The sequence below is a fragment of the Trichosurus vulpecula genome, chromosome 9 (genome assembly GCF_011100635.1).
Source record: "Trichosurus vulpecula isolate mTriVul1 chromosome 9, mTriVul1.pri, whole genome shotgun sequence".
In the NCBI taxonomy this organism is placed as follows: Eukaryota; Metazoa; Chordata; class Mammalia; order Diprotodontia; family Phalangeridae; genus Trichosurus; species Trichosurus vulpecula.
Window position 1 is genome coordinate 53720721 of NC_050581.1, and position 25073 is coordinate 53745793.

The following is a 25073-nucleotide window of genomic DNA, read 5'->3' on the forward strand; positions in this document are numbered from 1 at the left end:
TTGAGAACCTAAACATCTAAGTATGCTGGATAACACTCCCTGAAGTACTTTTCCCTGCCTGCCATTCACGTCACTGGGGATCAGTTTGGGTTTGGATGTGTATGAGGGATAGAGAGCAGACAGTATTTCTATTCTGAGTAAAATTTCTATTTTCAATTTTTTTTTCTATTTTCTGAGTAGAAAAAATCCTAAATTCTTCTCTGTCTTGTAGGTTAGACTTAAAAAACAAAAACAAAAAACATTCAGTGGTCACATAATCAGGTTGAAAGGAAACTTAATGGTCATATAATATAATCCAATAATAACAGAATAAGCATTTCCTTAACAAACAACCTCAGAAGTGGCCATCTGGCCTTGATTTGAAGATTTCATCTTTTAGTCAAAATGGAAAATATATTTGTAGATTTCTTTTTTAAGAAATGAGTTGATTTTGTTAAAAAAAAAAACAACCCCCATGCCCCAAATCAACTTAGGGCTGAGAACAAATATTGAATATTTCAGATCATGAAAATTATTTTTGAGAGATGATCAAGTGTCTGAAGGCAATGGCTTTAATAGGAAATGACTTTTTACTGTCATTGTACTATGTATCACATATACCATAAAAACATACAAACCAATGCACACATGTCCCAGGCTAAATATTTGTTATACTGGGGTATACATTTCTTTAAAATTATGGCAAGTTTAACACAATGATAAATGCATGTCAATTAACCTTGCACCAGATTTAAATGTATAACCCATTAACTAATTTAATCTCTCAAAAAATAACAGCCGTTGGCATTATTCTTTGAATAATCCTTGTTTAGTTTCCATAATGGTACACATTTTAATGAAAAACTCATTATAATGTAGCATAAGGCATAATTAATTCTGAATGATTCCTTTGGTGTAAATCGCTAGTACAGATGCTGAATTCTATTTTCTACTGACTTTATTAATTTTTCATAAACCAATATTTCGACTGTAATGGGTTGTAACAGTTCCATAGAAGTTTTAGAAATGCATTAACTGTCATCAATGCTGTTAATCTAAGTAGAGTTTTGCCATTTGTATATTAGCACTTTAGCACTACATTTTTTTAAACCCCTGGTACAGTTTTTTTTCCTATCCTGTGACTATGAGTATCTCTGTTTAATTAACATAAAGAATATTAAACAATATTTAGCTAATTTGTCTATATTTACATAATGACTTAATCACTTGAGCTAATAATGGTGTACTATAAATTTACAAGGATGGATACTCTAATTGGTAAGAGGGAAAAAAGTCTGCAAAAACAAAATGACATTCAATTGAAATGCAAAGCAAATAAAAAGACCAAAAAAAAAATCTCCTTTACACTCCTTTATGCTTTGTTCTCACATATGGAGTCACTCACTCCAGTACTCAGATTTTATAACAGTCCTGGAGTTTAAATACTAAAACTACATTTAAATTACATTCAACTTGGCCATACACTGTGGAAAGGTACAGATACAACCGAACCTCTCTTACCTCTTTAGTGGTTAATCTATTGATTAACCAGTGTTTTTTGTAGAAAGAAAACCATCTTTTCATTTAACCTTTTAAAAGTATTACTATGAGTACTACTTTGAGCATTGTACATAATAATCCTCAGCATATATGAATATAGCCCATGACTTGACAACAGGAGGGCACACCCACTAAATTATTTCCCTTGCAGAGGTAACAGATATATGCTAATGAACTCACACTCTCCTGATCCCTACTCTGAACCAATAGCATACGTTTGAGAGATGAGTGGCCAAGTTACGGATGCAATCTGTAGCCATGAAATACAGCAAAGCTAACTGGCCTATGGGAGAATTGATTTCATGACCTTCACCTTTTTATCTCTGCATTCTAACAAACTTAGCTAGTCACAGATTCTTTCCTCACATAAGTATATTAAGTAAATGCTGCATCTGACCCATCTTATTGGACTTGTAAACATAAAGAAACAATGTATGGCTCCCCCCGAATTACTTACAATGTTATGATGTATTTTCTTTCCTTATAGAAATTCAGTAATGTTCAACACATTTCTTGATGAAATGTTTCTGTTAATTTTAAAATCTATCGACAGCAAATCTAACACAGTCCACTTATAGTGTCTTCTAGATAGATATACGTTAGAAGACATCATCATAGTATATCTCTTGTATAGATAGTGTTGGGGATTTCTGTTCATATATAAACAATGCTTAGTGGTTTCTAGAAGGAAAAAAAGTAATACTTTTTTGAAATAATTTGTACACTTAGAAGTTTTAATTTCTTTTCTAATGTTTTCTAAGTATCTCCCTTCCCTTTCAGCTATTTAGTAATTTTTCAGTCATGTCTGACTCTTCATAACCCCATGTTGGGTTTTCTTGGCAAAGATACTAAGAGTGGTTTGCGAATTCTTTTTACAGCTCACTTTACATATGAGGAAACTGGGGCAACCAGGGCTAAGTGATTTGCTCAGGGTCACCCAGCTAATAAGTATCTGAGGCTAGATTTGAACTCAGGAAGATCAGTCTGACTCCAGACCTGACGCTTTATCCATTGTGCCACCTTGCCGCCCCATCTCCCTTCACTACCACTACGTACTTGGACTGCCCTCATGCTTTCAGAAAAATGCCCAAAGATCCAGTTCTCAAGGGTTTTGCACAGCTAGCTATAGAAACTTGCATATTAAGGTCTTGGCGTCCAATTGCCAGTTACTTAGATATTTCTACTAATTTATGTCCTGAAAGTATATGACACCATTAGCAGATGTGAAACTACCAATAAAACTCTGGTTTTCTTGAGATTCTCATGTGGAATACAATAAATCAATCATCAAGTATTTAATTGAAATATTTCAGTATAGAATAAATACAAGCATTTAATGTGTTGCAGGTAAAATCAATGCTGTATTCCATATCTATGTCTGTTAATAAGATGTCTTTTTAAATTTTTTATTGATTTTGTTAAATATTTCCCAATGACATGCAATATGGTGTGTTTTCTAGCCCATTCCCTCCATATTAATAGAGAGGGTCACAGTTGTGAGAGGTTCAATTTTAATCTACCTGTATGTACTATGAACATATGCCACAAAAAGATGCATCATGGGTTACAAAACTCATACAAGACTTTATTTCAGCTGTTCAAGGAAACTATTTTAACACAAAAGGTTGAATGAAATCATCTTCAGGATTCCTTGAACAGCACATACACAAACACACATGAAATAATTGGCAGAGTGGATCAAGAGCTGGCCTTCAGAGCCAGGATGATCTGGGTTTTGGTGCTTTCTCTGAGACACAGTGGCAAATCACAAGGTCCAGTCCCTATCCAGATACATACTTCACATTATTGGACAAAATGCTCATTTACATAAATCATATATACATTTATTGTGTATATAAGATGTATGTAGATAAGAAAGGTGTGCTTTAGGGAGTGGGCCACTATAAGGGACAAACTATTATCCTTGAGAATATAGACTGTGTTTTTGTTTCTCTTTGCATCATCACTACTTAATGATTGACTATCTGACTGATGAAAAGAGGAAGGCTAAAGTTATGTAGCAAGGAAACCATTCAGGCAACAAGATATATTCCCTGAGAATTAAGAGCTGAAAAATTCTTATGGAATTCTATCCAGGCAGAATGATCTCTAAAGATTTGAATGTTGATTGACAAAGAAGTTGAAACATGAATCAGGACAGCCTGTGTCCTTTTAGAAGCTGACAGGGTAAGGCATCCAGCTCTGAGAGTCTAAAAAGTGGAAATCACATACAACCTTCTTGACTACAAGACTTGTGATATCTATGGCAGGTACATATAACCTCCTGAACAATTTAATCTAATCAGGATAATCTTTACTCCTGCTATTTAGAATTGTATAAAAGACATATGAACTCATCAAGAGGTAGAGGAAAAGATGGCTTTTTCTGGCATTCTGTTCAATGCAAATCTCTATCATCAACAAGCACTCTTACCTACTCTATAATACAATAATTGGTTTTTTTAAAATATTTTTGAGTTGTTTTTTAATTGTTTGAAAATGAAAAATCTGAAATATGATTATTATAATCTACAAGATTATGATCTGCAAAATCTGAATAATCTGCAAGAATTACAACTCACAGAAACTAGGCTGGAAGCAACTTTAGTATTCATTTAGTCAAACACCCTCATTTTATAGGTAAGGAAACAGGATAAGAAATATTCAGTGACTGGTCACACATTTAGTGGCAAAACTGTAACTGGCATTGAGAGCTAAAGGGTAAATAATGAAGATGGTGGCTGGAAAGCAGGGACTTGCATGAGCTCCCCTCCCCCCAGGTCCCTCCAAACACCTATAAAAATGGCTCTGAACAAATTCTAGAGCTGCAGAACCCATGGAATAGCAGAGGGAAGCAGGGCTCCAGCTCAGGACAGCCTGAATGGTCACTGGGTAAGGTCTATCCCACGGAGCTGGGATCAGTGAGCTCTGGAAGTTACCAGACTTCTCAACCCACAAACACCAAAGACAACAGAAGTTAGTGGGAAAAGCTGCAGGGGACAGAGTGAAAGGAGTTCTCAGTTGGGCCACCGCTCTGGGGCAGTGAAGGTGGTGCAACTCTGAGAACAGAACTACAGCTGCAGTTGCTTCCTGCCCCAGGCCCACCTAGTGGGAGGAACTGAGTGGCAGATCAGAGCAGGAGTGCAGAGCCTGCTTGAGACCTGAGTCGCGGTCTAGGTTGGTGGTTCTTGGGGGAGGAGAAGCACTGGTGTGGCAGAGCTTGCTGTGTAGAAATAGCTCTGAAAACAACAGCGCAACCCCTCAAGCTTGGGACAAAGTACTCTCTACTCTACAAGCAGTCATACCCAGATGAAAAACTCAAGGTTCAAGTAGTTGGCTGGGAATATGGCCAGGCAGCAAAAACGGACTCCGATTCAGACTCAGACTTTGGAATCTTTCTTTGGTGACGTAGAAGACCAAAACATACATCCAGAAGAAGTCAACAAAGTCAAACAGCCTACATCAAAAGCCTCCAAGAAAAACATGACATGGAAGAGCTCAAAAAGCATTTGGAAAAGCAAGTTAGAGAAGTACAGGAAAAATTGGGAAGAGAAATGAGAGTGATGTGAGAAAACCATGAAAAACAAGTTAATGACTTGCTAAAGGAGGCACAAAAAAATACTGAAGAAAACAACACCTTAAAAATAGACTAACTCAAATGACAAAAGAGCTCCAAAAAGCCAATGAGGAGAAGAATGCTTTGAAAGGCAGAATTACCCAAATGGAAAAAGAGGTTCAAAAGACCACTGAAAAAAATACTACCTTAAAAATTAGACTGGAGCAAGTAGAAGCTAGTGATTTTATGAAAAATCAAGATATTATAAAACAGAACCAAAGGAATGAAAAAATGGAAGACAATGTGAAATATCTCATTGGAAAAACCACTGACCTGGTGACCTGGAAAATAGATCCAGGAGAGATAATTTAAAAATTATTGGACTCCCTGAAGGCCATGATCAAAAAAAGAGCCTAGATATCATCTTTCAAGAAATTATCAAGGAGAACTGCCCTGATATTCTAGAGCCAAAGAGTAAAATAGAAATTGAAAGAATCCACCAATTGCCTCCTCAAATAGATCCCAAAAAGGAAACTCCTAGGAATATTGTCACCAAATTTCAGAGCTCCCAGATCAAGGAGAAAATACTGCAAGCAGCCAGAAAGAAACAATTTGAGTATTGTGAAAACACAATCAGAATAACACAAGATCTAGCAGCTTCTACATTAAGGGATCAAGGGGCTTGGAATATGATATTCCAGAGGTCAATGGAGCTAGGATCAAAACCAAGAATCACCTACCCAGCAAAACTGAGTATCATGCTCCAAAGCAAAATATGGATTTTCAATAAAATAGAGGACTTTCAACCTTTCTCAGTGAAAAGACCAGAGCTGAATAGAAAATTTGACTTTCGAACACGAGAATCCAGACAAGCATGAAAAGGTAATCAAGAAAGAGAAATCACAAGGGACTTACTAAAGTTGAACTGTTTTGTTTACATTCCTACATGAAAAGATGATGTGTATAATTCATGAGACCTCAGTACTAGGGTAGCTGAAGGGACTATACATATAGATATATATGTATATATGTGTATGTGTATATATATGTATGTATATGTGACAGGGTCAAGGGAGAAAACTGGATAAAGGGGGATAGGATAGGAAGGAGCAAAATATAGTTAGTCTTTCACAACATGAGTATTGTGGAAGAGTTTTGCATAATAATACATATGTGGCCTATGTTGAATTGCTTGCCGCCTTAGGGAGGGTGGGTGGGGAGGGAAGAGGGGAGAGAATTTGGAACTCAAAGTTTTAAAAGCAGATGTTCAAAAAAAATTTTTTTTGCATGCAACTAGGAAGTAAGATATAGAGGTAATGGGGCATAAAAATCTATCTTGCCCTACATGAAAGTAAGGGAAAAGGGGATGGGGGGAGTGGGGTGACAGAAGGGAGGGTTGACTGGGGAATGGGGCAATCAGAATAGATGCCATCTTGAAGTGGGGGAGGGTAGAAATTGGGAGAAAATTTGTAATTCAAACTCTTGTGAAAATTAATGCTGTAAACTAAAAATATCAAATAAATAAATAATAAAGGGTAAATACTGGTGCTGTTTCCTGAACAGATTCTCTCCCCCCCCCCACTCCCATCTACATACTCTCCTACTTAAAAAATGAAATGTCAAATGGCAGATCTTTCTTTGTACTGTAGGCATATATGACTATTAATCAGAATATCAGATTAACCAAAACAGTTCATGCCCTTGCAGTATTAGCCAGTCTATTAGTAGTGGCTTCTTCACAGCACAACTTTGCAGAGAATGAATGAGGCAAAAAGGGATTTCAAAGCAGGTACTATATGTAAGGTGAGCTGAGGCTGTTCGAACCCAAAGGAAGGCAGAGGAGGAAACTTTAAGGATGTGCTGCAATAAATTTCAAATACCAAAGCATAATTGTAGCTAGGTGGAAAAGAGCCTAGAATACTAGGAAGGAATATAGAAGCTTGCTTTTAGCAACAGTCATTGATGCTTTTCAAGCCTAAGAGGCTGAGGGGCAAAAAGCAGCTCCCTCCAAAAATGGAGGCCACGTTCACATCAGGCATTTGATTCTTCTTCAAACTGACTGCAAAAACAGGGATGTGATCACAAAACCAATCCATCATCCCTTGATTAGAAGTTATCAGAGAAATTTCTTTGGCAGCAGAAAGTTTTCTGTTCTACTTTTCTTTAGGAAACAGCATTTTGAGTATAAACAAGCATTGAGACTATCCCAGGAATCACTCAAGAGGAGTTCCAGCTCTCAGTTTTGGAAATGGATAAGGCAGTGATCAGAATTTTCAGGGTTTAATGTGAGAAAGATGAAAGATCAATAAAACAGAAGGGGAAAGAAGAAAAGAAAGGAGCTGAAACAAACTATATCCTACCCGAAATGGGAGACAAAGAGAAGCAGATGTACAGAATAATATCTATGAAGTGGAAAATTTCCAGTTTAAAAATCCTGTGCATTTGGGACATGAATTTGTAGCTTCTTGTTCACTTCATTGCATCATATTTAAACTAGACACTTGTAAATTCCACAAAACACCACATGTCCAAAAAAACCCCATTGTCCTCAGTGGGTTCTGAGTCAAAATGGGAGTATAACATCATGAGCTATTTCTTAGGGATGCCTCTGCTAGCAAGGTGTAGGCTAGCCCTCTGAGTGAACAGGAAGAGCACAAATAAATTATATGCTTTGGGACACGGACAGATGATACAGCAGGAAGAATGGAATTCTTCATCCCAAAATGTGATTGGATCAGTTCTTCTTGAAAAATGGTATTAGCTTAAGAATGACTAGATTGATTTCAGAATGTCCTTCATTGTGTTTTGGTTTCTCATGATTGTGTTTAGTTCATGATATGTGTTGGAATTGGTAGGCTTTTCAGAGCAAATCTGAGACTTTAAAAGCAGGTATGTAAGGAGGTATTGCAACTTGCTAAGGCATATCCTTAACAGGTAAACTTTTCAGAAAGATAATAGGGAATGAGAAGTCCACTACTACAATACCAACAGGCAAGTCTCAACCTAAACAGTGAAACATTCACTTTGTCTAAAATCCATAATTCAAAAACAGAACCAGTAAGTGAAATGTAATTTCACCAACAGATCAAAGATATCTGGTTTCTTGATAATCTAATTCCTTCCAGATCCAACTGTCTCTAAACTGCAAGAGTGGACTTGGAAAGTACTTTATCAAAATAAGCGAAGAAAAATACACTTCCTGCAGTTATTATTCGTTTGACTTCCAAACACAGACACAGTCAGGCATCCATCCCTATCCAGTCTCACCATTCCCTATTCTTCCCTGTCATGTATTTTTCTAACACCAGATTTTTTTTCTTTTAAATTTTTTTGCTTTATGAGTGTACACTCAAGGGAAAAAATGCCAATAATAATAATGTCACCAGGTCTGCTATTTATCATTATCTTCAAGGTTTTAGAGTTGATTTACTCTACATTACTCCACTTTTGACTTTAATTGTCTGCTTCTAGTTGTCAGGACATAACTATATCTTAGATTTGCATTGCATTAGAAGATCTTTCCTTTCTCTATTGATCTTGTCTTATGGAGTAATTTAACTCAATTCCAATTTTCTTTTGCACGCGGGGTGCTCGCCATCCCAGCAAGTGAGTTATGTGTATTCAAGTGGTGCATCTTATGAATCTTGTTAAGCTTTACCGCCTTATAGCCTCACTGATGGAATATTTAATCACAGAAATGAGTTGGCAGATATGATATACAATGCGGTTAAGCCTTGCAGCATGTGTCTTCACCAGCAATTGAGAAACTGGTGAATTTCCTATTCATCAATACCTTCTTGACAGCTTTGTGTAACTCTGTGTTTTGTTTTGTTTTTTACTTATTTATGAAGATTAAAGGTGCTTCAAATCAACAGTTTCTTTGTAGAAATCTCACCGATATTTCCGAAATGGCCAAATTTTTCATCACTTTTTAGTAAGCAAAAGAACTTCTTTTACTGACTATGGAATCTTTGGCATTAGCCCTGTTGAGGTGTTTTCATCTGAACACTTTTGAAACTACCAGCAATAAAACTAAATAACTTCAGCATTGCTGTTGGTTCCATGTACTTTTAAATATTCCAAACTCTGTTTAATACCTTTCTGTCCAAAACTCAAGAAGAGAATGGCTAGAAACCATGGCTCAAATGCCAAAGATTGTCAAGAAGTAAGTAGTTGCTTGTGTCACTGTTTTATTGCTCACAGGTCTGGGTTCTCCCTCTAGCTTTGGGATTGATTAGATTTTTTTTTTAAAAAAAATCAATACTATTTAGCTTAATAGGAAAAAAAAAAATCCAGCAGTCTTTGGACAGATTTCAGATATGTCTGTGGGATACAGTGATTTATGTATGTGTGTGTGTGTGTGTCTATTTTTGAAAATGAAAACTGGATAGAATTTTTTTTTTAAATTATGGGTATGTGATTTCAGTTCAGAGTTCAGAAAGCCACCACTTGGAAAGTCTCTTTCATAAAAGCTTCCTAAATGTTTCTTTTATTCTGTAGGAGAAAGCATGTCATAATTCATCAAACAAAATTAATACTGTTGAGCTAGTAATTAAAGGTTCTCATTAAGAAGTGCAACTGCTCTCCCTAACCCCACCCTGCAATAAAAATGCACTGGGGACTTCAAGAGGTTATATACAAAAATCGATAACCTGCCATTTTATAATTAAAAGAGAAAATAAATGTTAGGAAAAGGTCCACTAAATTAGGAAAATTACCTTTAGGAGAGATTGAAAATATTGATTTTAATTTACAAAATATGCGAACTCTTCATGCCCTACTCTGAGAGACAATTGGAGGCTGGGTTGTTAATTCTGCATAAGCTTTGAAAATCGATAATTATACTATGGGAATATTATTATGGTCATCATTAATAAAAAGTCATATATATATACACACATATATATATAAATGACTAATGACTCCAGCTTTCTATTTCATGCAGATTTAGGTTAAAATTGCTAAATGCCCCCAATCAAATCAATGTCACAGCCTTTCTTTCCACTTAGATTCTATTTGCAATGCTGAATGTATCTATCTCTAAGGTAAGGAACATCTAAAATATCTAACATCGTCAATTCATGAACATGTAGACTGACTCTGGCACCATATGAACAGCTGATCATTTTCCTGAGTTTAAATCTGGCCTCAGACACTTACTACCTGTGTGACCCTGGGCAAGTCACTTAACCCTTTTTGTCCTAGTTTCTTCATCTGTAAAATTAGCTGGAGAAGAAAATGACAGACCACTGCATGATCTTTGTCAAGAAAACACGAAATGGGGTCATGAAGAGTTAGACATGACTGTAAAATGACTGAACAACAACAAACATTTGTGTGGCCCCACTAAATGGATATTATCCAGGTGTCTGGATAGACACTTTATATGCATGTGCTTTTCTGTGAATGTGTGCAGGCTAAATTAGAAGTATATTGGTCTATTTTAGATCAATTCAAAATCTCTTCAGGTCAGCAAACACTTTAACGTAAAGTCTTCTTCCAACCTTTCCAAGGCTTTTGAAAGTCCTAAATTGTGTCCACATAAACATCCAGATATGGACATGTGCACTTACAAGCATGCTCATTTGTTTTTGCCTTTTCATCCTGATCTTTTGCATCCCAATGCAAGCAGAAGGAAGAGGTCTACAGAAGTCTGTTTGAATCAGACAAATACCTAAAATAGATAATTAAGGTTCAAATGTGACAGGGTTCTGGGTTGGAAATATCTAGGTAACCGTTTTACTGCTTTCACTTTGCAAGTTTAGTTAAGGTAATCATGATGCAGCAGAAAGGAATGAGGCAAGCTGAAGTTTTAGGAGACAATGATATTTAACATTTTTATAATTTTTTTTAAATCTAGGTCATGTGTTCAGTCATTTAATCATGGGGTTTTCTTAACAAAGATACCAAAGTGGTTTGCCATTTCCTTCTCCAGTAAATGAAGGCAAAGAGAGGTTAAGTGATTGTCCAGGGTCACACAGCTAGTAAGCATCTGAAGCTGTATTTGAGCTCAAGGATTCCTGACTCCAGGCCCAGTACTCTATACACTGAGCCACCTAACTGCCTCCCAAAACTCTAAAATAACTGTGATTGTATATCCTTGTGGGAAAATACACAAACAGGCTTTAAAAAATTGAGATTTGATAATTTTCTGGCTAATGTGACAAATTATTGTAGTCAAATTAGATTTGGGACTAGGAAAAAAAATCTACTCCCCTTTCTCCAAATATACTATTCATCACTTGACATTTGTTTTGAGTTTTTTGTACGATATTTAGAAAAAAAGCGAAAGACAATAATTGTGACCCAAACTTACCTGTAGTCCAGGCTTCTAACTACTCTGTTTTATACAGAAGCAATGTCTTGCCTGATGCATAAAACCTATAAAAACACCCTAGCCTGAGCTTTCCTCAAAGCCAGAAGGGAATGTATGCCCTAGCTGAAAACCTCTGCATGCCACTGTGAACACACATTAAAAATGTTTTCTACTCTTCAGCTATAAAAATTAACTGGCAAAACCAGATGTAAATTTCTTTTCCTTCTTCCACTTTCACCACCAAAGAAAGAACCTTAGTAGAATGGCTTAGATCAGTCACTCAATTTTCAGGAACAATGATGAACTGGGAGAACAGGGAAGGCTGAAATCCATGGATAATTAAAAATTTAATTCTCAATTGAGATTGATTTCCCACTGAAATATTCCCCACAGCTGTTCACAAACAGAATCCACTGCCCTAAGGCTGAGTCTGCAGGTCATCAAATACATAGATGAAAACTGAAAAACCTGAGTCAAACTCCAGACAATGAGCATTATATGGCCCAAATATCTGCATAAAAGACCACAATTTTTTTTGTTTTTTGTCCATGTATTTGGCATATAATCTGCAGTTAGGTGGCACAGTAGACAGGGCACTGGGCCTAGAGTTGGGAAGACCTGAGTTTAAACCCAGCCTTAGACAAACAGACTTAGCTTAGACAGCTGTGTGTCTAAGCTGGACAAGACACTTAACCCAGTTTGCCTCAGTTTCTTCCTCTGTAACATGAGCTGGAGAAGGAAATGACAAACCACTCCAGTATCTTTGCCAAGAAAACCCCAAAAGTGGTCTTGAAGAGTTGGACACACAATGAAATGACTAAACAACAACAGTATGGCATGTAATCAAACCCCAAATGTCAACTATTCCCACCTTTCCCCCATTCTACAAACATTCATAACATATTGCAAGTATACATATGTTGATTTACAAACATATAGGTACATATGCATACGTGCATATGTGTATATTCCTTCCTGTAACAAAAAAAAATCATACGTAGGTATAAGGCTGAGACCGATGATCTAACTGATATAGGGAACTTGAAGCAGAGAAAATCCCTTTACTGATGCAGTTCAGCACCCACTCTGCATCTTTTTAGTCTTGAGAGTGTTGCACAGAACATTGAGGGAAAGCTAGGTGGTGCAGGAGATAGAGCACCACCCCTGGAGTCAGGAGAACCTGAGTTCAAACACTAGCTGTGTGACTCTAGGCAAGTCATTTAACCCTGACTGCCTCAAAAAAAAAGTGTTGCTCAGAGCACTGAAAAGTTAAATAACTTTCCCAGGGTTACCAAGCCATTACGTAGCTTAAGTGGGACTCGAATCGAGGTCTTTCTAGATCTAAGGAAGCTCTCTATAGTGACTGTCTCTCTTATACAAGTATGTTCCACCCTCCCACAACCCCCAGTGATAACCTCTGCATTTCAATAATCTACTGCTATGTTTCTAAGCCAAAAGGTAATTTCTTTGCTAAGTGAGGAAACAAATGGGCTAGAGGGTGGCAATGTCACAAAATCATTTCAGGGATTTAACTCAGATCAAAACTCATGGCTTCTAAGATTCCAACACTACATGCTAGTTTTTCCCTCAAGTTTTTGATAGGTGAGTTATTACAGGTAGTGGAATGTTCACTGCAAGGACATTGTCTTACCCAGGACATACAGACATGATGCCAAAGTGGACAAAGAAGCAATCACCAAGTGTAACTGATCCATGTAGAAAGAATCTCAGAGCCGTCTGGTTAATCAAACCTCTTTTCAGTAGAAGTTTCATCCTTACCTCATGCCTGAATTGTACAGATAATTAATTCTCCACTTTGCTCTGCCAGGAACAGTGTAACATAAACGAAATAAAAAGTGTGTGGCCCATACGTGTATGTTGAAGGAAAATAACTGTACATCAGCTTACATTTTTCCAATCGGGTTTTGAGAAAGTGAAATATGTTTCTTTCAGGCAAAATCAACCATGTCAATAGGGACGTTCCCAATACTTACCCCCATATACAATATGTCAAATGAAGGAGTCTCTCTTTATTATTTATTTGATTTTTAAATACTCTTTTTGTTTTGCCCAAAGAAATCATTCAAAACCTATCAAGACAGTAGAAACTCCACTTGTGATCAACAGACCACACAAACTGAAAAAAAAAAGTCAAAAAGAAAAAGACATTGTCATGCACAGAGATGTTCTTACCTGCATAGAATTCGGGACTATACACTGCACCCACAACTGGATTCAATTTCCAGCCTAAAAAAATATTAAAAATGGTCCATTGACATTGTTATTACACAGCATAACACTTCATACATTAAAACCCATCAGAAATATCTTTACAAGTTTTTTTCTTTTTGGGGGGTGGGGAAGGACAAAGCTATTTTCACAACTTTTTGACAGTGAGGGATGCAGAGTAGCATGATACAAAAGTCCAAAAAATAGGTTCAAATCTTGCTTTTTTCACTTGCCAGCTGTGTGATGTTGGGCCTCAAATTCTCCCTCCATAAAGTGATGGGAGCATTACTTAGATAACTGATTACCTCAAAGGGTTGGTGTTAGGGTGAAATGAGATAGTTAACTGTGCTTTGTAACCTATAAAGCTTCGTTATGAACATGTAATAGTATGCAGTGGCAGCAGCAGCATTAGTAGTAGTAGTATCTTTTTTTGGTGATTAAAAGAAGCTTACAAAAATATTCATGTGAAAATATACTGCCATATATAAAATATAGTTCTTAATATTAAGGTTACTGACACATCAATGCCTTCATATGTGTTCCTATATGCCTCTTGTGATATTGTACAACAAAGAAATTTAATGCGACTAAAACTCCTGACCATCTTTTTGAAGGTAAAATGTTCCTGGAAATGACCTGGAGAGAAGTAAACATTTTTTGAAAGCCTCTTCCCTCAATCACCAAAATATAATTATCTTCTTTTGATAAATAATAAACTACATATAATTATTTATTTATAAATATAATATACATGTCATTTATAAATAGAATATAATAAATTTATAATTTTATAATTCTTTTTCTTTAAAAACACTTACAAGGTACATCTTTACCTTGAGTCCAAAAAATCAGAATTTTTTGCAATATTTTCCAATAACAATTGACACTAACCCTGAGTCTATCTCATTTCCTGAAAGACCTTTTCAATTGCCAATGAGAAGCATGCTTTGTATAATTTTAGTGTAAATTAATTATGTGATATTTTCAAACTCTTTAAAAATTGATAAGCTAAGTGTATTCGCTATGATAGCTATCAATAAGGCAGCATATTCAGTTTTCAATAAATATTACTTAAGAAGTATTGATATTTGATATTCACATTTTTTGATTTACTGAAATCTTGAGGACAGGTGTGGTTTTCTATCCCAAATACCTAGTCCAGTGCCTTTCCCTTACTTGATAAGTGTATTCTAGCCATTCTTTAAAAAAACTGTAATTTTATTTTAAGATGATCCTAGCCTAAATTTAAAAAAAAATTCAGACTTAAAGTCATGATTATGCCTTTTGTTTGTGTCTCCATCTACATAAAATATATTCCAGACCTCCTTTTGATAATTACTTACTAATTAGGATTTTGCTTACTTATCTGTCTTTCCAAATCCAATCCAATGTTAAATATATTCTATGATAACACTGTTCAATATAGCAAGTAATGACTCCTGCATCAAATGTTATGGCAGGGTTGCAAAGCTTTGACAGGCCCCATTCTAGAGTGGAAAGACTTTGAGTACAGGCCTAATGATGGACTGGCTGTCCATTCTCCAAGAATGTGCCCAGCTAATTTGAGAGATGCTCATAAGCAGAAGGCTGGCCATGATGTGATCAATTTTGTTTTTGTTTCTGATCACAACCACTCAGAAGGAGTATCTGCTAAAGCAGAGAGGTATACAAATCTGCACTATTAAAGGAAATACACAAAAATGAAATTGTGTATCAGAGAAAATGATAAATGAAAAATAAAACCTCTGTCAGTTCTCAAAATCAGTGCTTTAAACATATTCACTTTGCTGTGTAGGAAGTCCTGAGTTCAAATTCTACCTCAGATATTTACTAGCTGTGTGACCCTGGTCAAGTCACTTAACCTCTGTCTACCTCAGTTTCCTCAATTGTAAAATGGGGATAATCATAGCACCTACCTCCCAGGGTTGCTGTGAAGATAAATTGAGATATTTATAAAGAATCACTTAAAGTACTATATTAAATGTAGTTGTTAATAATAGATAATTATTATATTAATATATCTACATATTAATATACTAATAATATTGTTATATTAATGTATTAATAATAACTATATCAAATACAGTTATTAAGGTTACTGACATATCAATGCCTTCAGATCTAGATCTTAAAAAGTAATCTGACTTATACCTATGAAAAAGAACCCAAAAGAACCCTGGATTTGGAATGATGAGTCATAAGATCATATACTTTGAGCTAATCTAACTCCTGTATTTTCAGATGAGGAAACTGAGGTCCCAGGGAATGGAAACTACTAGTACAGAATAGTACAGGTACAAGAGCACAAATAAGTCACATTTAGTTTAGACTTTGTGCAGATGATCGTTATCCCTATTTTATAGATAACGAGGACATTGAAGCTCTGAGAAGTCAAATACGGAGCAAGTTTTGTAGCTGAAATTTAAGGGGGTTGAATGAGATGACCTCTGAGGGCCTTTCCTACTCTAAAATCCTACAGTCCTGTGAAATTTCAATGCATGCTCAAGGCTCAGAAATCAAAGGTACTTAAAGAAAATAAGGCAGTGGAACTAATGGGGTTCTTATTATGTCTGTCTTCCTTTAACTCAGAAAATTACAGGCAGGCGGTTTTTGATTCAATAAAAGGAAGAACTCTTTTGTAACAAATAAAATTGTTCCATCCAATGAACACTTACTAAATAAGTGAAAGGTGCTGGATTAGGTGTTTGGGATGGAAAACAGCATGCAGCTCCCTGACCTCAAGATTTCAATTAATGAAAAAATATGGACTTTAGATTAAACTCTTTATCTTTTTGCTAAAACAAGACAGCTGCCACTTTTAGAATGACTTCTTATAGGAAAATTCTTGGAGCATATCTATATGATTGGCTTGGGTTACAGGTATCATAAATTCAGGCTAGGTTTTCCTGGGATCTGGATAAGTAGGAAGGTCTGGATTCACCCTTGCAAATTTGTAAAATTTGCTTTCATTTGTTTTTCCCAGGACAGTATTAGGCCACGCCCCTAAATGAAAAAGTTCCACTAAGGGTACTGCAATGGATACCAATTATTCAGAGTCCATTGATCATGGTATATTAGATGATGAACAATTTGAATGAATTTTGGACCTGCCAGCTCTGGCTGATGGAGCTCTCTAAGATCGTAAGTTATATTAACAGCCTCTCATTTTATCTAAGGGGAAAAAAAAGTCTTCAGAGATCCCAATTGATGCCCAGAGCTGAATTATTGTCCCCTCCCCCCATACCTCATTTTCTTCCTGTTCTCTATTCTCAGTGCTGGAGTGTTGAACTTTTTTGAAGCCAGCATGGGGAAGGCTTCATTCATCATGAAAATAACAGCAATTAAACTTTACTCTGTCTTGTCAGGGAGGTCTGTGCTAGCCCATAACTGCGAGGGTTAATCAAGTGTGATGAGAACTGACTTCTCCTGAGCAAAGAGCTGCCAGGAGACCCTGGTGCAGGAGGAGGAGCAAGAAAATCTCCCCAGTAGGTGTTATTGTTCACGTCTTAGTGGGCACATCTTTCTTAGTGTCACTGCTCTTCCTATCATTGTTCCCTTTCCCCAGAGTGTGTACATGTGTCTGTGCATTCATACAATGCATTTTAACTTTAAAAGCTCAAACATGCATGGGGAAAAAATATTTTTTGCTCCACAGACTAAGTATGTGGAATATACAATTCTCATTAGAAAGAACCATTTAGGAACTATAGCTCAGGAACTATCTAACCCAACAGTTATTTTGGAAGGCCAATATCATCCTCATGTTCTTTGCATCTCATCCCAGCAACCACCATCCTGTTTCTGTTTTACGCTAGACAATTGGTGAAGAGGGGTGGGTCAGCGATGATGGATGGCAAGGGAAAAAAAAGAACCTCTATAGGAGAAACAATAGAGTTTGGCCCTGAAAATGTCTCTTTAGAGATATATATATATATACACATATATATACACACATATACATGTATATACATGTGTACACACACACACACACATACATATATGGAAATATGCAAATTTCATGCAAACACATATATGAATATATACATATATACACATATGTATATATGTATACACACACACACATATGGCCCATATTACTATCTCACAAACCTAGAAGAGGCCCCTGAGACAGCCTTGCTAAAGACAATGATCTTGCACTGTCAGGAAGATGGACAAGACGATCCCAGAGACTGCTCCCATTTTTAATTCCTCAGCTTCTTTCTGTATTTCCCTAGGCCTTCCAAATTTAGAGATTTTGATCAAGGACATTAAACCAAACAATGAAGCTTACAACTAAAGAAAAACAGCTGACAAAAGCCTGCAGCTCCCAACATCCCAGGGCTCCAGGCATGCTAAAGCAATAGAGCAGAGACGTAAGCTATTACGGTCAAAGTCTCCCTTTCTGAGACACAGGCAGGTTACCCATGTGCCACTCAACAGGCAAGAGCTTGTGTGTCCACAACACTTCAAAAAAAGTCACATTTTATGATTTTCCTCTCTGTGTATGGTTTCCAAACAAACTGCCAAAAATACTCAGTTTTAACCACCTCTAAGGGAGCTCTGAAAAAGCAGATCTATATGTGGATAAAATCAATCAATGTATATATCCTTGTGAGTTTCTGGAAAAAAAGATCCCATATAATGCACTAGCAAATGTTTTACATGCAAGTCCAATACTGTTACAAGAAATGAACGTATGCTAAAATGTGCAGGATACTTTAGGAGTGGGGAACCCGCAACCTTGAGGTCACATGTGGCCCTCTAGGTCCTCAAGTGCAGCCCTTTGACTGAATCTAAATTTCACAGAATAAATCCCTTTAATAAAAGTATTTGTTCTATAAAACTTGGACTCAGTCAAAAGGCTGCACCCAAAGACCTAGAAGGTCACATGTGGCCTTGAGGCCGCAGGCTCCCCACCCCTGTTAGGTGTTCAAAGGACAGCTGGATATCAAGCTCACTAAGTTTGGGGTTTTTTTAACTATATTAGGACAAGAATTAGGAAAGAAAGTGAAAAATTAATAAAACCAGAAAAATTGGAAAAAGCTAGACCTGGTAAAACCATTCAGGTATATAGAAAAACTAGGATTTTTAACCAGGAAAGCACTTTTATTATGTCCTATAGACAATCAGTTACATTAGTCCAAAATTTAGGTTAGCCAAGATTTAATTCAAGTTTCTCCTATTCTTCTCTTACTAACTCTTCAGGCTAAGAAGTAAATGAAGGAGTGTCAACTTATGAAGGCAAATAATCATCTGTATCATAATTAGGATGGGATTTTTTTTTACTGTTTTTTTCTTTTAGAATGCCAAAGTAATCAAGTGCCTTTGATTTAGTCTTGATAGGTGCTAAGCCACACCGTTTTGCTGATTCGGTGTGAAGCCTTTGGGCCCTAAGAAGGAAATGCAAGTATATAAATTTTGTTTGGGGCTCTCATTCGCTGAAGAGTATCCTGTGATTCGACTAGACAAAGGCTCTGGGCAGCCATCATGAAGAGTCCCCGGCTTGAAAACCCAGATATTGGTGCTTCCCTGGTAGCTATGTACTGAGATGTTGGACAGAAAGCTAGAATCCTGTCTACTGGTTTGTGTTATTTGATTTGTTGATATTTTCTGTTTGTGATTTCTGTTTGTAGCTGCTCTGAAGTTCAAGGTGCTAACTTTTTCCCCTGAACTAAGTGAATGATAGATGTATGTTTGATTAAAGTGAGATTGTTAACCCCTTAAAGTTGCTTTCCTTAGAAAAGGAGATCCCAGAACCTGTGCTGTCAGCTCTTCTGTGTGCTGATGTTATTGGTCTTACACAGCCACAGTAGCAGCTAGCCATATTGTTGTTACATCATTACTGACTGAGAGGGGGGAAAAACATCCTGAAGTCCTATTGCTAATCTTTAACATGTGCAAAACCTCAATTTTGCTTCTATATTGGTAGAAATTTTTTTTAAAAGTCAAGTTTCTAGAGTTTTCTCATTTATACAATTTCAAGTCAAAACATCTCTCATATATTTCCTATTATTTGCCTCAAAACCACCTCCTTCAATTTTCCAGGGGTATCCTGTTTTTCAAGAACACTTTTATACTCACCCTGTCCTATACCCTTTATAATTTCATAAATTTTAATTGTTTAATATTCTTGAAGTGGAGTGGCTTAGAAGATAGAGCTGACCTTTGAGTTAGAAAGACCTGAGGTCAAGTCCCTTATCTGACATACGCTTGCCGTGCCATTGGGCCAGTGCCTTAACTTCTCAGAGTTCTAGAAAACCAAAACTACAGGCTGTAGAGGAGGTGCTGCTCTACATCAGAAGAGTGAGTTTCCTCATTGGAGAGATCTCTACATTAATGAAATTACACATTAGTCATCATCTCTATACCCTTCATCTTTCCAGACTGAGGAGTTAATTGCTATAGATCAAGGGTCTCCTATAGAAAGATTATTGCTATTAATAAGTTATCCTCTTGTGGCCATATGGCTGAGAAAATTCAAAAGAGATGGACAGCGGAAAACATTTATTACTTGTCCTTAGAAATAAGCCCCTTGGTCTCTTAAAGTCATGTGGAATGCAGCAATAGCTTTTGTGCCACACTATTACAGGAACCAACGTCAGCAAACTGTATTATTCCCGCAATTTAAAAAGCATGAGAACAGGTGTGTGGCATCATAGAGGTAAATATGTATAGATGTATAGATGATGTGTGCATATATGTGTGTGTGTGTGTGTGTATGTGTGTATATATATATATATATATATATATATATATATATATATATATAATCACCACTGCTTCGTAATTTAAGATAATGAGACCCCACAGACCTGAGGTGTTCATAATACTGGAACAACTGGATTTAGATTTGTGACCCAGCTAAATGCCAGGATTGTATTAAAAAAAACTTTCATATGACCAGTTGTTATAAGCAGCAATTACTGAGGCTGATAAACATATAGCAATTTCTCCCTGTGCACTCGTTCCTCAACAACAATGATGACAAAGCAAAAATAAAAGGTGGGAAATGGGAACGAACATATGCTTAAAAATATTCAGCAGCAGGCTATCACACATTGACCATGACTAGCTGATAGATCATCTTAAAAACACACACACACACATATTAAGGAAATTACATGACGCATTCTTTAAAAGTCTCATTCACTCCAGTATTGGATTGCCTCTTTCTAATATGGAAGTGTTCCTTTAATGACCCAGGTCATCAAAAGGAAATTGGGGCAAAGAAAAGAATAACCTGCCATTTAGTCATTCAGAATAGAAAAGAAAATGGCAATTAACCTAAAATTAAGAAAAGAAAGTTAAGGGTTGTCATTGTATAATGAAAATCAATTAACAACCCAATGTACTGCCCAGGGGTTGAATTTTTATTTAAAAAAAATCCTCAACAATGATAACATCTAAACATATGGCATTATTCTTCAAGGTGCCATAACATTTGTCTGTACAGCTTTCTTGTGACAGAGAGAGGGGGTGTAAAACAACATGGAAAGGGTGTCTAATATGTAGGGATTATCTTAACATCCCCCTTCTTTTTCTTCCTCTCTTCCTGTTACAAGGACAACCACGATAGAACTCAGAGTGGCACTTGCTTGCATGTTCTACTCTTCTACCTAATGTAGGCAAGTTATGCCCATTGTGATTCTACCCGAACTAAAAACAGCCAGGGATCTAGTGCACGGTACCAATCAAACGAGTCTGAAATCAGAGCCAAATTCTAATGTTACCATGTAAGAATTTCCTGATATGATCAGTATGGAAGAAACTAAAAAGGGGGGAAAAGGAATTTTTCTTCCACAACTCTATTTTCTTCTAACAACTAGTCTGAGTGACCCTACAACAATGAGAGTACCATCAAATGGGACCACCCCAGAGAGGCTGAAAGAAAGGACTATATGCTTAAGTGGACCACCAAATGGACAGCTTCTCTGTAAATCACCCAATTTCCTCAGAAGATAACACTATGCCAAATTTGTAAAATAAAATGAGTCCCCATGATAAGAGAGACGTGCCGAGCTTAAGGAGCTTCCCTAGTCAGTTCTGTTTTTAATTTGAAGGAAGAACATAACATCCCATGAAAGGTATAACTGTACTTACCATTTGTATAAGGGTTGACTGTCTTTTTATTTGTCATTACACGTGCTGTAGCATTATTTACCTAAGTACATAGAAAATCAAATTAGTACATTTTGCTGAGCCAAGTTATAATTCTATTAATTGCATGCATTATGGCTACTAGTATTCATATAAAAATGCAATTTAATTTATAAAAGGCAGTAGGTGCATAACAAAATCATACTATTTATAACTACATTTATTTCATAACCATTTAAACTTACAAATCATTTCAATAAAGCAACATCATATCATTTAAAAGTTTAATAAAGAGACATTAAAAGCAAATTAAAAGGTACTGCATAATTGAAGATTAAAAAGCATGCGTGTACTCCATGATAACACTGAAACAATAAATTTTTTAAAACAGAAAAAAAAAATCTCTCATATGAAGGAACATGCAGTGAAGTAGAAGGGGAAGAGACAAGGTACAAGGAAACAGAAAATGTCAAAAAAAGGGACAAACAAGTTTTAGCAGTGTGCAACATAACCCTTTAGAAGATAAGTACCATTGGAAAAGCAACATCTAGCATTCAACACTGGAAACAAGAGCCTTTTTCATTGCAAGAATTAACAAAATCATTCAAGCTTTAAAATCACAGCTAACAAAAGGATAAAAAGAGGGTGCATTATTTAACACAATATGGAGTTAACAATCTGAGTAAGATGTGCACCAAGTCATATCCTCAGTCCAGTCAGTGCCTCCCAGGCTTGCTTAAAACGTACACTCAATTACAGGCGTACCAATATCGAAAAAAATAGAGCATCAAGAAAACTTAATACAACAAGTCAAAAAAATTCACGTGGTATATATAGAGAGATATAGATATAGATATCAGCGCTAAATACGTGAAACGGCAGATGGACTTCTCCACTTACCATTCAGCACCATCGCCAGCATGGGTATGTATACAGTTACCATGGTTACTGAGAGTTTGGTGAGGGGCCTAAGCGCTACCGTCGAGGGGGAAAATGAAAGGCAAAATATGCAACATCTTACTCCAAGACTACAGCATTTTCAATTGGTATTTTTTTTCTTTTTAAAATTCTAACAATTATAATCCTATGGCAGTGTTGAGGGGGATCCGGTGGTAGAAAAAGCAGGCTCTTTATGTATACACTTTATTGCTCACCCACTATTTTTCCTTCTAGAGAGGGCACAGGTTACTAACCCTAAAAACATGCCTGTTGATTACTCTGTTTTTTTCATTAAGAAGCAAAATGTACAAAATGGTTTTTTCTTCCAGTTTTTAGTAATGCTTTGTGTTTCCCAATTTGCTTTTAAAAAAAATAAAAGCCACTGCGGATCCCTCGTCAACCCTGCAGCAGAAAAAAAAAAAGCTGCTTTGTTTTTGGTTTGCTCTGTCATGCTTTTCTATTGTTTGGAATCTACTGCACCCATTGATTTACAAAACATTGAAAATAATAAGTTCAAAAGATTAAGCTTTCATTTGTCTCATTTCTGTCATCCACCTTTCAGCAATAAGAATGAGAATAATAAAATAAAGTAAACAAAACAAAACAAGTAAGGCCAGATTTCCTTTTTTATATATAAATATATATATAAACAATGGGAAAGTGGGGAGGGGCGCACACACAGGACACCAATGATGCATCTGAAACAACGTATGAGAGTGAAGCAGACATTTATCAAAAAGATGAAAAGGAAAATATTTTGAACATGCACCTCGATTTTACGGCCCTCTACCACGGTGCCGTGTAATTTCTCCCTCGCCCTGTCCGCATCGGCACTATTTTCGAAAGTTACGAAACCAAATCCCTGCATGCAGGAGGGAGAAGGGGGGAAAACAACATGCACATTATTATTTCAATCAATGATCACTTTTTAAATGTTCTCTCCACTTAATTTCTATCTCTTGTCCTTGCTTCATTTCTGTAACATGCAAATTAGAGAAATTATAAGAGTACTAAGATGTGCGATAAGTAAGAGATAAATGTGAACACGTTTCCTCTCTTTCACCAGTTAGATATACCCCCTAAAGAATTCAAAGAATACCAAAAATACCTTTCTAAATGTCACTACAGAGGAAAATAAATCTAACATCAAGAAAATGAGAACAAAATAAATTTACAGTGTCTTCACAGAGAATAAACCGAAATAATGAGAAGATAAAGGGAACCACTTTTTGACATGCAGATCTTAAAAAAATAAAATAAAACAAATTAAATTGTGCACAAAATTCAACACTGAATGCCAGTATACTCTAAAACATTGCCTACAGAGTCATGCTGTGTGGTTGTAAGAACGTTTCTTCTTCATGCAACACTAGGGTTATTTAATTTTTTTTTTTCCAAATGCTACAGCCTTTACTTATTAAAAACAAATTAAAACCCTCACAAATGAAAGATCTTTCATAATAAAGCTTTAACGTTTTAATTTAATAAACAAAAATCACTTGATGTGAATAGAAATTTCAACTAAGAAGGAAAATAGTTCAAGGAATGTTTTAAGCACTTTACGTCAACACCTTTTTTTAGGTCATGTGCATGCAAGTTCAATTGCCTACTTATCCTGACTACCTTATTAGCGAAAGAGAAATGTTTGTACTTGCTGAGTAGTTTTGAGACATTGTTATTACATAAATCAGTTCTTCAGAAAAATACAAGTATATTTATCTAGAATACATTATTTCTAATACATTTTAAGCACCTCCTCAGTTGCTAAGAGTTGATTTTTTATAAAAGTACATTACTGGCATATTTTTATTCTAATATTACAGTTTCATGAACACGAGACATAAAATTGTTAAAATACATGCATTTCTTCCTTGAAACTGCTACCTAAGAAGAGCCCTCCCTCCCCCAAAATGATATTGTTTTTGAAACCCTAAAAAATTTGCATATTATGTTCAGAAACCTACTCCAACCCTTTGAACCAACTCCAATGTAAACTTTGTTCATTTTGTTCCCCCAACTTTCAGTTGGTAAACTGGGGTTAAACATGACGAGAGTTTAATAGTACTATCATTACCAACAAATGTTTTAAGACCTGACGGGGCAACTATATTGGGCAAAATGTGTCCATAAAAAAAAATGGGTTAATGGACTAACCATTTAGACTAGCTATTTTTATTAGATTTGTAGGTTGAACTCGGCCATCTACTGTATTCAGAAGGCAAAAAGAGATTAGAGATTAACTCCTGAAATGTAAGGACCACCAGTTCTAAACTCTACAATTAGAATGGAAGGTAGAATGATTCCATGTGGTAGGTAATTTAATTATAGCATGGCATAAATATAAAGCCAAAGTCAGGTTTTTATCCCCTCATAGATGGGTGGGCCAACTATCGGTAT

At 36.1% G+C, this 25073-nt stretch overlaps 1 protein-coding gene across 9 annotated transcripts in view; it reads right to left on the reverse strand.

Moving 5' to 3' along the window:
* Positions 1-25073, reverse strand: part of RBFOX1 (RNA binding fox-1 homolog 1) — a 388542-nt gene that overhangs the window by 92616 nt on the left and 270853 nt on the right. For 7 of the 9 annotated variants that reach the window (XM_036738289.1, XM_036738294.1, XM_036738290.1 and 4 more), the window contains exons 5-7: positions 23446-23538; positions 21741-21801; positions 13605-13658 (exon numbers count right to left, since the gene is read on the reverse strand). In XM_036738289.1, the coding sequence (XP_036594184.1) occupies positions 13605-13658; positions 21741-21801; positions 23446-23538 (208 nt within the window). The remainder of the gene's footprint in view (positions 1-13604; positions 13659-21740; positions 21802-23445; positions 23539-25073) is intronic. The other 2 variants (XM_036738295.1, XM_036738291.1) reach the window with 1 other exon arrangement.